At 47.1% G+C, this 12,765-nt stretch overlaps 1 protein-coding gene across 1 annotated transcript in view; it reads left to right on the forward strand.

Moving 5' to 3' along the window:
- Positions 1 to 12,029, forward strand: part of TEKT3 (tektin 3) — a 37,785-nt gene extending 25,756 nt beyond the window's left edge. Inside the window, exons 7-8 of the mRNA XM_039227345.1 lie at positions 2,332 to 2,486; positions 11,712 to 12,029. Of these exons, the coding sequence (XP_039083276.1) occupies positions 2,332 to 2,486; positions 11,712 to 11,928 (372 nt within the window). The 3' untranslated portion in view covers positions 11,929 to 12,029. The remainder of the gene's footprint in view (positions 1 to 2,331; positions 2,487 to 11,711) is intronic.
- Positions 12,030 to 12,765: the final 736 nt, after the last annotated feature.

The raw sequence follows: 12,765 nt of genomic DNA on the forward strand, positions 1-12,765 counted from the left end.
CGAGATGCCGTAAGACACATGACCTCCTGGCCATACAGACTGAGAAAAATTTAAAACAGTACAAAGCACACCATTTATTTTAGCTAGGTAGCCAGGTGTCAAAATGAAATCAGAATCCACTGGTTTTTTGGAATACAAAGAATGCACTATGCACGGAAAGGTTCCTAGTAGTTAATAGAAACAAAAATATTATGATTAAAGTTTAATGGATCACTGTATGTCACTAGGAAGCGAATTTATTATTAGACCATATGGCAGGAATGTTTTCTGTTCAGTTATTTCAGGCCCCTTTTCTGGAATACAAAACCAAATACAGGAAACGATTAGGTGGTTCAGAGTGTTTCTGATATTGAACTTCTTAAAGTGCTCCAGGCACAAAGGTTTTACGATGACAATAACATGAAGGATTTAAGCAGAAGTTGAGTGTTTCAAGATAAACAAGGAGCTCTTTCTTTCTTTAGCATCTGTCTTGGAGCCGTTATTATTTCTGTGGATTATGCTGCGTATGGGTTTTTGTTCCTTATTTTAAGAACCTTACGCAGTCAGCCATGTTGCTGGAAGGGGATATTATCCAACCGAGGACACCATGCAGCAAATGAAGTCCCCTTCTCCCGGTGTCCTCTTTGGACAGCAAATACTTGTTGAGCCAGACAGCAGCTACCGAAGAGAGAAGTAGGATAGGCAGTTTGTTCCCAGGAAGCTTGCATTTGTGAAAAGGTGTCGACACGTGGAAAGCTCATGAACAATTAGTAACGATGGAAAATTATATATAAAGAGCGGTCGCCAAATAACAAATACAAAAAGTGTTGTTGGGGCTTGGGGAGGGGAGAGAACATTCAGGCAGAGTAATGTCCCCAGCAAAGCTGTAGGAAGTAGCCAATCAGAGGCGGAGCTCCGGTCTGTCCCCGGATGGTGTCTGTCCTCGGAGACAAGTTTGCGAAGGCAGGCTGGGACCACACCGTAGAAGACATTGGCGGGAGGGTATCCACCAGGCAGTAGGAAGCTATTCTAGAGGCCTCTAGAAGGCTCACGTGTTGGAGCCCCTTTGTTCAACAAATCTGTATTTACTTCTACATCAGTTGGCTAAGGCTGTCATAGAAAAGCACTACAGACTGGGTGGCTTCAGGGCGCAGGGAGCCCCCAAGGATGGCTTCAGTGACAGGAACAGTGGAATGGTCTTTGACAAGCTCTTGAAAGCTTGGGAGACAGGTCAGGGTTTGGGCGACAGATTGAAGGGCTCCTGGGTCACGCACGTGCCGAATCCGTGGGGTTACGTGAGATTTCTGCAGCGAAGAAAGGATGGAGCAGAGGTGTGTCCCAAAGGTGACCCTCGCACCAGAAATGATGCGAGGCAGCTACAGAGGACGGCAAGGAATTAGGACAGCAGCTGGCCAGAGAAGAGAAGCGGGACAGGGGTTTCAAGGAGAGGGGGATGTTGGGGGAGGTTGTTGCCCCCTTTGAGAGAGCAGTTTCAGGAGGGCCCTGGGGTCCAGGAATACGGGGACCACCTCAAGCTTAGCTGGTCACAGTGGAGGCAGTGAGTGAGGCCGTTGTTGAATGACTGTGGCAGTGATCGTGAGGGAGGGGATGGGAGAGTGCCAATCAGAGAATACCCAGGTGGGGCTGGCTGGGAGAGCGTGGTGGTAAAAACACAAGGTTTCAAAAGAATTTGAGTGACACTGGGTATGTCTCCAGGCCACAGGAAGGTGGCTGAAGGGGTGAGGGGTGGGCGGATGGGGAGAATTAGGAGTGCAGAGGTCAAGTTCATAAAAGAAGGCAAAGTTGTCAGAGTATAGGAGAAGGATCCAGGTGGATGTGATTTGGGGGACCCTCTTTACAAAAAGAGAATAGGAAATCAGGACCCCCAAACTGCCTGTGCTCCTCTCATGCAAGTGAGACTCTCAGAAACTTGAACTTGATTGGCTTCAAGGCAAATCCTTGAAGGACAACACCTCTATGAGTCTAGTAAGAAGATACAGAGGAAGGAAGGATGTGCTGATTGAGGAGGAAAGTGAGGGCCACTCACACCTCACGGCCTTACGTACATATGTGCTCTGGTAAATATTTAGCAACAGGTGATCTAAGGGTTGTGGGTGGGAAGGAAGCTCCAGTTTGCAGCATTTGCTCATTTCTGTGGTGTAAATACTCTCCCAACCTGGCAGATCGCACCTGGACTTAGGAAGAGATGCCCACAGTCCACTCTCCAGAGATTCACAGGGATGGGGCTAGGAGGGAGCGAGAACCTCAGAGAATCCACCTTCCCACTAGAGAGGGCCAGGGGCCCTCGCCTCAAGTGCACGAAGCCTCAGGCATTTGCTTCTCCTCCTACAGACCTTGCAGGAGATATTCCAGACTGAAATGACCATAGAATCCATCAAGAAGGCCGTCAAGGACAAGTCTGCCTTCCTGAAAGTGGCTCAGACCCGACTGGACGAACGCACGAGAAGACCCAACATAGAGCTCTGCCGAGACTTGGCTCAGCTACGGTGAGGGGGGAGTGTGCCCTTGGCTGGAGGGGCGAGCTGGGGGGATGCAGCTGGCGGACGCAGCTGGGGGCAACCCTCCAGCCCGAGGGTGCCTCCGTGCTCTTCATGAAGCCGCTTCCTGCTCATTCTGCTCATTCTGTAGGAACCTTCTTCAAAAGTGTCCCTAATTATTCGTAAAATGGGCACAAGGTTACAACTGAGGCTGAATAATAATTTTGGAGGTGGGTGGTGGTGATGGAAGCCCCACAGTTTGAAAGTACCAAATGCCACTGAACTGTATGCTTAAAAATAGTTGAGATGGGGGCGCCTGGGTGGCTCAGTTGGTTAAGTGGCCAACTTCAGCTCAGGTCATGATCTCGCAGTTCGTGGGTTCGAGCCCCGCGTCGGGCTCTGTGCTGATGGCTCGGAGCCTGGACCCTGCTTCGGATTCTGTGTCTCCCTCTGTCTCTGCCTCTCTCCTGCTCGGTCTCTCTCACAAAAATAGATGAACATTAAAAAAATTAATAAATAAATGGTAGATTTTCTGTGCTGTGTACATTCCACCACAATGTTTTAAAAAAGGAAATGATACCAATACTGTACGCAAAAAAAAAGTGATAATAACAATTGAGGCTCATTCACTGGGGCCAGTGGGGCATCCGGGTTCCTCTGCGCTCTCCAGGAGTCTGGAGTTTCCAGAACACTCTCTCATAAGTGTTGTTTCCTGTGTGTATTTCAGAGCTTGGGACTCATTAGAAAAGGGCCAGTTCCAATGACCTCTCTATTTGCTCTCACTCGCTCGTTCTCATTGGCCTCTCTTGGCATTTAATATCTCCTCTCCTCGTTAAGACCATCGTTGTGGTCCCCGGGACCCTTTTAGTGAGGCTCGCTTCAGCTTGTTCTGTCCTCAGCAGAAATCGAAAACAGCTGGCCATCTGCACATCCCGCACATACACATAACGGGAAGACTTGGAGGCCACTAAACGCTAAGATGCCTTTTATTATGATGATGATTTCAACTTCGAACATCCTTTTGTGGGGTGGGTTCATCGGGAACTGGGCAAAGCTTTCCCCCACCCCCACCCCCACGCCCTTTGCTCCGACCCATATTCTGGCTTCCTTTCCAATTTCCCAATATCTGCCAACTTTGCCTTTTCTTTCTGGAGCGCATCACTGCCCTTCTCAGGTCAGGAAAGGCTCCGCGCAGAAGCGAATCAACTTTTATAGCAAATGAAGGAGCAGAGGGGCTGCCCTTGAACTTCCAGATTCTTTTCTGGGGCCGTTGGGGGAGGGGGCGCCCACTTGTCTCCCGCCTGGTTCCATGGTGAGGTTCCCTCACCATCACAGAGGATTTATCCTTGGGATAAAACGACGCTGAGCCCTGCCGTAGAAACGAGTGTGGATCCCTCGGAAGGCAAGGGGGTCGTTGTGAGGCCCACAATGATGAAGATGATAAAGACGGTGGTGGCGGGGATATGAGAGCTGCACGGCTCTCATTCAGTGCTGGGCCCCGTCCTCAGTGCTACACGATCCCATTCACTATCTGCATTTTACAAATAAGGAAACTGAGGCAGAAGCGGGTTGAGTGACTTGATGCGTACAGATGCAGTTTGAGTCCTTGCCTCACCGCAGAGCCCTATTCAACCAAACAACTACCGGCTGCTCCTTCCCCGTCTTTCACGTGGATGGTGATTTTACCATCCCCCCATCGTGTGCCCAATCTCATCTGACCTCCTCAAGGCCCACGTGGAACGAATCGGCAAAGCAGGGCCTGTCTCCCCATCTCTCCCACGGAGGGTGAGCCTGAGGGTCACAGAAGGGATCATTACCGCAGAACACCCCACCCGGACAGCACGGACGGCACCCGTGTTGGATGCTGAGAAGGATGCTCTAGAATGGATGGGAACGCATTAGTGGCATTTCTCCTGGTGGAGCTGCAGTGCATTCTGGGCCTAGTGCACGGGAGTGCCTCCCAGGCTGGCTACACGCTTCCCAGAGGGCGTTCCGGAGAACCCCTGCCCATTCACAGCCGGTGCCTTATTCAGGATCAGCTGACCTCCATCCCTCTGGAGGCCAGGCGGGTCCCCCCCATGACCAGCCTGCAGCGTCCATTTGCTGCCCAAGATGCGTCCCAAGTGCAAGCACGTCCACCAGGTCAGCTAGGATTTGATCACAGACTGGTTTTCTGCAGATATTATTAGCGGAAGCTGAGCGACATTTCATTCTCTGAGAGTTTCTCTGCAGTATCACCAGAAGCAGAGATGGGGACGCATAAATTGTCCCCGGACATCAGACAAACACGGGGCTGCTTTTTAAAAGGGGTTTGAGTCGTGATCTAACTTGACGTTGGGGGTAGCAGACGAGGAGGCGTTCATTTTCACTTCTTTCCCCCTTCACAGCTACACAGAATTTCCTTTCCCTTTGCTTTTCCTGTAGAGCCCACAGTGCGTCTGTTTCCTCTGCCCCTTTCTTGACTTCAGGACAAAACCTACTTTTGTTTCCGGAAAAATTTCTTGTTAAAGTGTCACTGCCAAAAATACGCTCTTAGAGGAACAGCCGTGGAGTCTGGGATTATGATTGAGGGAGGGGGGTTATTTTCCTTATTCAACCTGATCATTCTGAGAGGCTCCCTTGGGCCGTGTAGACGAAGGAAGAAGTAAGACCATGGACTCAGGGGAGTGAGGACAGAGAAAAACTGCCGTTTTCATTTCAAGACTTTTGTTTTTCATTTAAAGTTTTCTGAACAGGTTCTTTCAAAAGCAACGCTAAACATTTTTGGCATCCTTGGCGGCAGGCCAGACCTGTCTCTTTACTTAAATAATCTTGGTACATTAAAAAAAAAAAAAAAGACGGAGGCTTTATTTGTATTTGAATGCAAACTGTTTCTCAGTTCTGTGATTCCTTCCCAGAAATGAGTGATTTCAGCAGAACAGCTCTCTCGGGTCTGCCGAGAACAAGGAAGCCAAGGGTAAGATGGGGCCTTGAAAGATGGGTGAGAAGGGGGTGCCTGGGTGGCTCAGTCAGTTAAGCATCCGACTTTGGCTCAGGTCACGATCTCCCTGTTCGTGGTTTGAGCCCCGTGTCAGGCTCTGAGCTGTCAGATTCTGTTCTCAGAGCCTGTTTCGGATTCTCTGTCTCTCTGTCTCTCTCTCTCTGCCCTGCCTCTGCTCATGCTCTGTCTCTCTCTCTCTCAAAAATAAACAAAAAAATTTATGAAAAGAACCCAGAAAGATGGGTGAGATGCTTAAGGGCACAAGTGGAGGGAAGTTCCGGAATTCCCAGGTGTGTTCACGCAGCAGCGGGAGACGGGGGCATTAGCTGCCTGTGTTCTATGCATCTTGACTTCCCTTAAAAAAAAAAATTATTGACATCATCTATGTTTTCAAAAGTTCCCTCATAGATGAATTTTCCACTAGACCCGTGTGAGCGGACCCCTCCAGGCGTCTCCCCAGGCCCGTCCTTCCTCTTCGTCACCTGGGGTCTGGTTTTTGTTCTTGGAAGACTCTGTGGACTTGCACTTGCGGGCAGCTCCCCACCCCGCACCGTGACCTCCGTCAGCTGGGACACGGACGTTGGTCTTTATCCCACAAGTATCTTCGGCATGTCTGTCAACTTTGGCTGCAGAGACAGCCATGAGCAGGGCCGGCTCAGAAAGTCTTTGTAGAGATGACGGCCTGTGGAGCAGATGTAACAAACAGGCCCCATCAAGCACCTGGAGGGCTGCAAAAGAGCTAGTGCTCTTGGAACACCTGACATTAGGCAGCCACTTAGTCCCAGAGTTAAGGGAGCAACTACTTGAAGGAGCACCTGTGCATTGGGGCTTTGAGGATGATGTAAATTAGTGGGACAAAGTGTGGGGTAATAGTAGTCTGGGAGGAGGGTGCTAAGATCAGAGACAGAGGAAACACATCTGATCAATTGCCTGCAAAGGAGAGAGGGCAGGGCACGCTGGGTGTGGTGATTTACTTTAAGCATCTGCAAGGATGACGTCACGATTGTCTGAGATGGGATGTGCAAATGTCCTGGGGTGCCAGCACCGCATCTGCTCTACACTCTCCCTTAGCCTGGGTCAGCCACCAGTTGGCATATTCCTCTAAAGGTAGGCATGATGAGCAGACCTAGGGCCATCATTGCTGGAATGTTGTGCCATCCAAAAAAGACACGTTTACCTGACTGCCTGGTTGTGGTGTCAGTGTCTAAAGGCCAAAGAGAGTTTAAGTCCTTCAAAATTGTGTTTCCTTTTTGTAAAATATTTATTGTGCTCTTTCTGGTTTTAAATTAGTATCTGTCAGGGGCTCCTGGGTGGCTCAGTTGGTTGAGCATCTGACTCTTGATTTTGCCTTAGGCCATGATCTCATGGTTTGTGAATTCGAGTCCCGTGTCAGGCTCTGTGCTGACAGTGAGGAGCTTGCTTGGGATTCTCTCCCTCTCTCTGCCCCTCACCACCTTGTTCTCTGATTCCTTCTCAAAAGTAAATAAAAATCAACTTGAAAATATCGTATCTAGGGGACCCTGGGTGGCTTAGTCGGTTAAGCATCCAACTTTGGCTCAGGCCATGATCTCGCGGGTCGTGGGTTCGATCCCCATGTCGGGCTCTGTGCTGACAGCCCAGAGCCTGGAGCCTGCTTCGGATTTGATGTCTCCTCTCTCTGCCCCTCCCCCGCTCATGCTCTGTCTCTCTCTGTCTCTCCCTCAAAAATAAATAAATGTTAAAAATTAAAAAAAATATATCATATCCGTTCATGATAGAAGACAATCAGAAAAAGGAAATAAAAAATAAAACCCGCCTTTGATTCTTCGTGCCATCGAATGATAACTGGTGTTAGCATTTTGCTGAGTGTGCCGCCAGGAATGTTAACAAACTTACGGTCATGTTTCACATGGGATTTTCTACCCTGACTTTGTCAACCAACATTGTATTGTGAGCCGCCTTCCCCATGGCAAATACAGATTCCTTTTATCCAAAGCGTTGCTTGCCTAGCTTTTCATCATGCAGCTAGAGTGTCCCTGATCATTAGCTATTCATGCTGTTTCCTCATGTTTTCTCATGTTACGACTCAACAGAAATTCTTCCCTTATTCTTTTATGTCAAACCTTTCACCTTATGTTTTTTCTAAAGCTTTTCTTGTCTAATTTCACAAGTAAGATAGAGATGCATTCTGATGTTAGAATGGGTTCAACTAATGCAGATCTCTATGGAGTACAAAATGAGAGACCCCTGGGGCGCCTGGGTGGCTCAGTCAGTTAAGCGTTGGACTTCGGCTCAGGTCATGATCTTGCAGTTTCGTGAGCTCAAGCTCCACATCAGGCTCTGTGCTGACAGCTCGGAGCCTGAAGCCTGCTTCGGATGCTGTGTCTCCCTCTCTCTCTCTGCTGCTCCCCCGCTCATGCTCTTTCTCTCGGTCTCTCAAAAATAAATAAACATTAAAAACATTAAAAAAAAAAAAAGAGAGAGACCCCCTTTCCTACCCTCTCGTCTCCCCTCCCCTCGGCCTAAACAGTGGTTTCTGATTTGGTGCATGTCTTTAAAAATGTGCAATTTGTGCTTTGGGGAGAAGAGAGCATGGAGGGTTTTGAGTAGAAAAATTATTAGTTTGGTGCCTTTTTAATATTTTGTGTGAGCCCACTTTGTGCCTGGCACTAACTGGCCGGTAAGGTTGCCCGATTTTGCAAATCAAAACACAGGATGGCCAGTAAAATTTAAGTTTCAGGTAAATGGCGAATGAATTTTAGTATAAACATATCCCACGTATTGCATGAAATATTTCTGTTACAAAAATACTTTGTGAAATGATTCTACCGAGTGAAATAAGCCACTCCTACAAGGACAGATACCATATGATTCTACTTGTAGGAGGTTTGTGGAGCAGTAATATTCAGAGAGACAGAAAGTAGGATGGTGATTGCCCTGGGCTCAGGAGGCATGGGGGGCCAAGTTTCAGTTTTCAAGAAAAAGAGTTTTGCGGATGGACAGTAGTGATGATTGCACACAGTGCAAATGCGGGTAATGCCACTGAACTGTCCACTTAAAAGTGGTTAAGGGGGTGCGGTGCCTGGGGGGCTCAGTCGGTTAAGGGTCCGACTTTGGCTCAGGTTTTGATCTCATAGTTCGTGAGTTCCAGCCCGGTGTCGGACTCTGTGCTGATAGTGTGGAGCCTGCTTGGGATTCTCCCCCCCCCCCCCCCCCCCCGTCTCTCTGCCCCTCCCCTACTCATGCTTTCTATCTCAAATAAATAAACTTAAAAAAAAATTTTAAGTGATTAAGATGGTAAATTCTTCTTTTGTGTCTTTTACTGCAATTAAAATACATATCCTAAAAAAATGCACATCTATCTGAAATTCAAATTTAACTGGGTGTGGAGATTACAGATAGGAATGAGATGGTCTTACCCAAGGGCGTTCTGTATGCAGAAGCCAAGTTCTCGGGTCTCTGCTTTTGCAGGGAGCTGCTGGTATAGGGGTTGGAAATAGGACCCAGTTCCTTATGATGGCCAGTGAGGTTCCTTATTTCCTTCTTGGTTTCCTGGATAACCGTGCGAAGCTCATAAACATGTGTGGGCCGCGTGCCTGTGGAAAGCACAGTTCATCAGTCCCCCGACTCGATTTCCTCGTTGGCGAAACAAGGAAGCTTAGCTTGATGACCTCTCGCATTTGTTTTCCAGCTGCAAGGTTCTATGAAGCTCTACGGTTGCCATGTGAAAAATCACACATCCTGGTGCTTTTCTGTGATGGAGACGTTCCTTTTATCTCTAGGGACCGCGTATCTTTAATTTGTTCTTTGTCCCTGTTGTCTTTATATTACTGTATATTTTATTTTATTTGTTTTAGAGCAGGCTCCATGACTCGTGTGGGGCTCAAACTCATGACCCAGAGATTAAGAGCCATAAACGCTACCAACTGAGCCAACCAGGGGCCCCTCTATTACTGTGTATTTTAATTAATTCCATGCACCTTCAGTCTGCTGACGAAGGAATTCCCAAATAAAGAAAACCTTAATATTGAAGCACTAGTTATAATTTGGTAAAGCTGGGGGTGAGTTTTTGACAGACTAGAGTCAGGCAGGGGAGCAGCCTGGTAATTAAAAGCAGCTGATGGTTCCATGCAAAGCTGTCAGGAGAGTTACCTAAATCCCGTATGCCTCAGTTTTGTCATCTGTAAACTGGAGATAATCATAGTATCTACTTTGTGGTGTTGTTATGAGAATTAACTTGTCTGATCATAGAAAGTACTTAGGACTTTATATACATATATATTTATATATATATATATATATATACACACTACATGTATAGTATGTATATAATACATATATATAATATACTATGTTTATATATAATAGTTGATAAGTGTGGTGCTATTATTATTCTTTTTAAAAATTTTTATTAAGTTTATTTATTTTCAGAGAAACAAAGACAGCATGTGTGGGGGAGGGGCAGAGAGAGAGGGAAAAAGAGAGAGAATCCCAAGCAGGCTCTGCTCTGCCAGCACAGAGCCGGGTGTAGGGCTTGAACTCAGGAACCGTGAGGTCATGACCTGAGCCAAAATCAAAAGTCAGATGCTTAACCGACTGAGCCACCCAGGCACCCCATTAATGTCTTTTTATAAACTGTTTCCTATTCTTTCTCTTAAGTGGCCGAGATCTCTCCTCAATGTCATTGACCAAATCAATGGGTAAAGGAGCCCCTGCTTAGTTGCTCTTCAGGAAGACAAAGACTTTCTAAGTACAAACACAGGAAGGAATCACAGAGAGAGAGAGAGAGAGGTTTGGCTTACCGTAAAAAATTGAAATCATACATATAATAAAAGCCTCATAGCGAAAATTAAAAAGGCAAAAGAAATTGGGGAAAACATTTGCAAGAAGCAAGGCAGACCAAAAAAAAAAAAAAAATCAATATGCCTAATACTGAAAGAGCTCTTTGCAAATGAATAAGATAAAAGTGATACCCCAGTAGCAAAGAGAACAAGGGAAAGAAGCAATTCACAGAAGAAATGTAACAAGGTCAACAGAACTTTGGAGAAGATTCACTGATACTCAAAGAAACAGACAATTAAAGCAATATTGACTCAATGTAATTTAGGAGATGCTATAGGTTTTTCCATAGAATGAATTTTTTTCCTCTTTTAATCTTAATGAAAAACATGTCACGGTTCTTTTCACCATCACAAGGTAATTAGAACTAGAGCCGGTTCCACGGTTTTATGTAGCTGATTTCAAGCAGGATCCGTTTCCTCTTCTATTCCATTTTTCGACAGTTACAAATACACTTACTCCGGGAACTTGAGTCATTACCTGGGGACACGGCTGGGGGGCAGGGACATTCACTAACCCATCCCACTGCCACTACCAGGATATGTTGACAGGTTGTGCTGAATTCTAGCCACTGAGTAAAGTTTCTAAAAATGAAAATAATTTCGATGATAAAATAAATATAAGAAAGTCTTGCTAAGCTTTGATTTCCCCCCTATTTTTACCATTTAAAAAAAATCACACTATCACAGGTTTACAAGTTTTGCCTCTGTGTGTGTGTGTGTGTGTTTTTAATGTTTGTTTATTTTTGAGAGAGAGAGAGAGAACACATGAGCAGGGGAGGGACAGAGGGGGAGAGTCTCAGAATTTGAAGCCGACTCCAGACTCCGAGCTGTCAGCACAGAGCCCGACGCGGGGCTTGCACTCACAAACCATGAGATCATGACCTGAGCTGGAGCTGAAGTCAGATGCCCAACTGACTGAGCCACCCAGGTGCCCCTACATCTGTTTAAAATATAACTTTTTTTTTTTTTTTAAACTAGAATCCACACCCAGTGTGGAGCCCAGCCTGGGGCTTGAACTCACGGCTCTGAAATCAAGGCCTGAACTGAGATCAAGAATCAGGGGCTTAACCGACTGAGCTCAAATATGAATATAAAATATAAAATAGGAGCCCCTAAAATATAACACTATAATATACATGTGTATGATAATTTGTTGTTGTCGTAAAATACACTTAGCTTGCTTTTTGGATTCTGGGAATAGTTAGTGGGAGCGGCCCTGGCCGGATGCTAGAGACACAAGGAGACGCAAGTGCTGCTTCCTTTTTCCTGACATCGGGGTGCCCCGTGTGCTGCTGGGGGGACCCCGCAATGCCCTCAGCGCAGCAGCCACCTTCCAATAGGAATCCAGTAACCACACAGACGCTGCATTTAGCACACAGCAGTCCCGGGGTGTGACTTCTGCCAAGCTAACCAGGTGCTTCTCTGCCTACGCAGCCTTGTGAACGAAGTGTATGAGGTGGACGACACCATCCAGACCTTACAGCAGCGTCTGAGGGAGGCGGAGGACACCCTGCAGTCGCTGGTCCACACCAAAGCCACCCTGGAGCACGACCTGGCTGTCAAAGCCAATTCCCTGTACATCGACCAGGAAAAATGCATGAGCATGCGCAAGGCCTTTCCCAACACCCTCCGGCTGGTGGGCTACTGTTAGGGAACCCCCGCAAGAGCCGCAGAAGGAGAGCCAATGCCCTGTGGCAGCTCTGAAGCTGAACGCGAATCTATTCACTTATTAAAGGATTCTGTTGCGACAAATGTCCCAGCGTCCTGTTCTGGAACGTCTTTTGTCTCCTTCCAAACCTTAATTTTCTACTATTTACTAGGCTTCTTCTTCTTCTTTTTTTTTTCACATTTATTTCTTTTTGAGAGACAGAGCGTGAGGGGGAGAGGGGCAGAGAGAGAAGCAGACACAGAATCCGAAGCAGGCTTCAGGCTCTGAGCAAGCATTCAGCACAGAGCCTGATGCAGGGCTCGAACCCACGAACCGTGAGATCATGCCCTGAGCCTAAGTTGGACACTTAACCGACTGAGCCACCCAGGCGCCCCTGTTTACTAGGTTTCTGAGTTATGGGAAGGAAATAAAGAAATACAACCAATCTAAAAGAGAAGGTAGGGGGAAAATAAAGCTTATTTGTATTATTCTTGTTATTCTCTGTATAGCATGAATGGGCTGGGCAGTAGAAATGCATTTCCTCTGAGGCGGTGGGGGCCAGAGTCACAAAGACAGGGGATTTTCAGCTCTGCGTTAAAGGAAACCCAGAGAAAAGAAGAAAGACCCTTGGGTATGCAGTGGTTGGGGGTAGTCTGAGCCAAAACGCGGTGGAAAGGTAGCGCGTTTGGAACCTCAGTTAAGGAGACCAGGTTGTGATTCATGATGGGGGTTATATAAGGTCGGGAGGCCTTGACCCCTAGATCAAGGAGTTGGGGGAGCTGTGGGACATCTCTGAGCAGAGAAATGGCCCAATGAAATCACGCCTGAGCAATGAAATCA

Source organism: Hyaena hyaena, unplaced genomic scaffold, assembly GCF_003009895.1.
Source record: "Hyaena hyaena isolate Hyena2069 unplaced genomic scaffold, ASM300989v1 scaffold_27, whole genome shotgun sequence".
NCBI classification, from domain to species: Eukaryota; Metazoa; Chordata; class Mammalia; order Carnivora; family Hyaenidae; genus Hyaena; species Hyaena hyaena.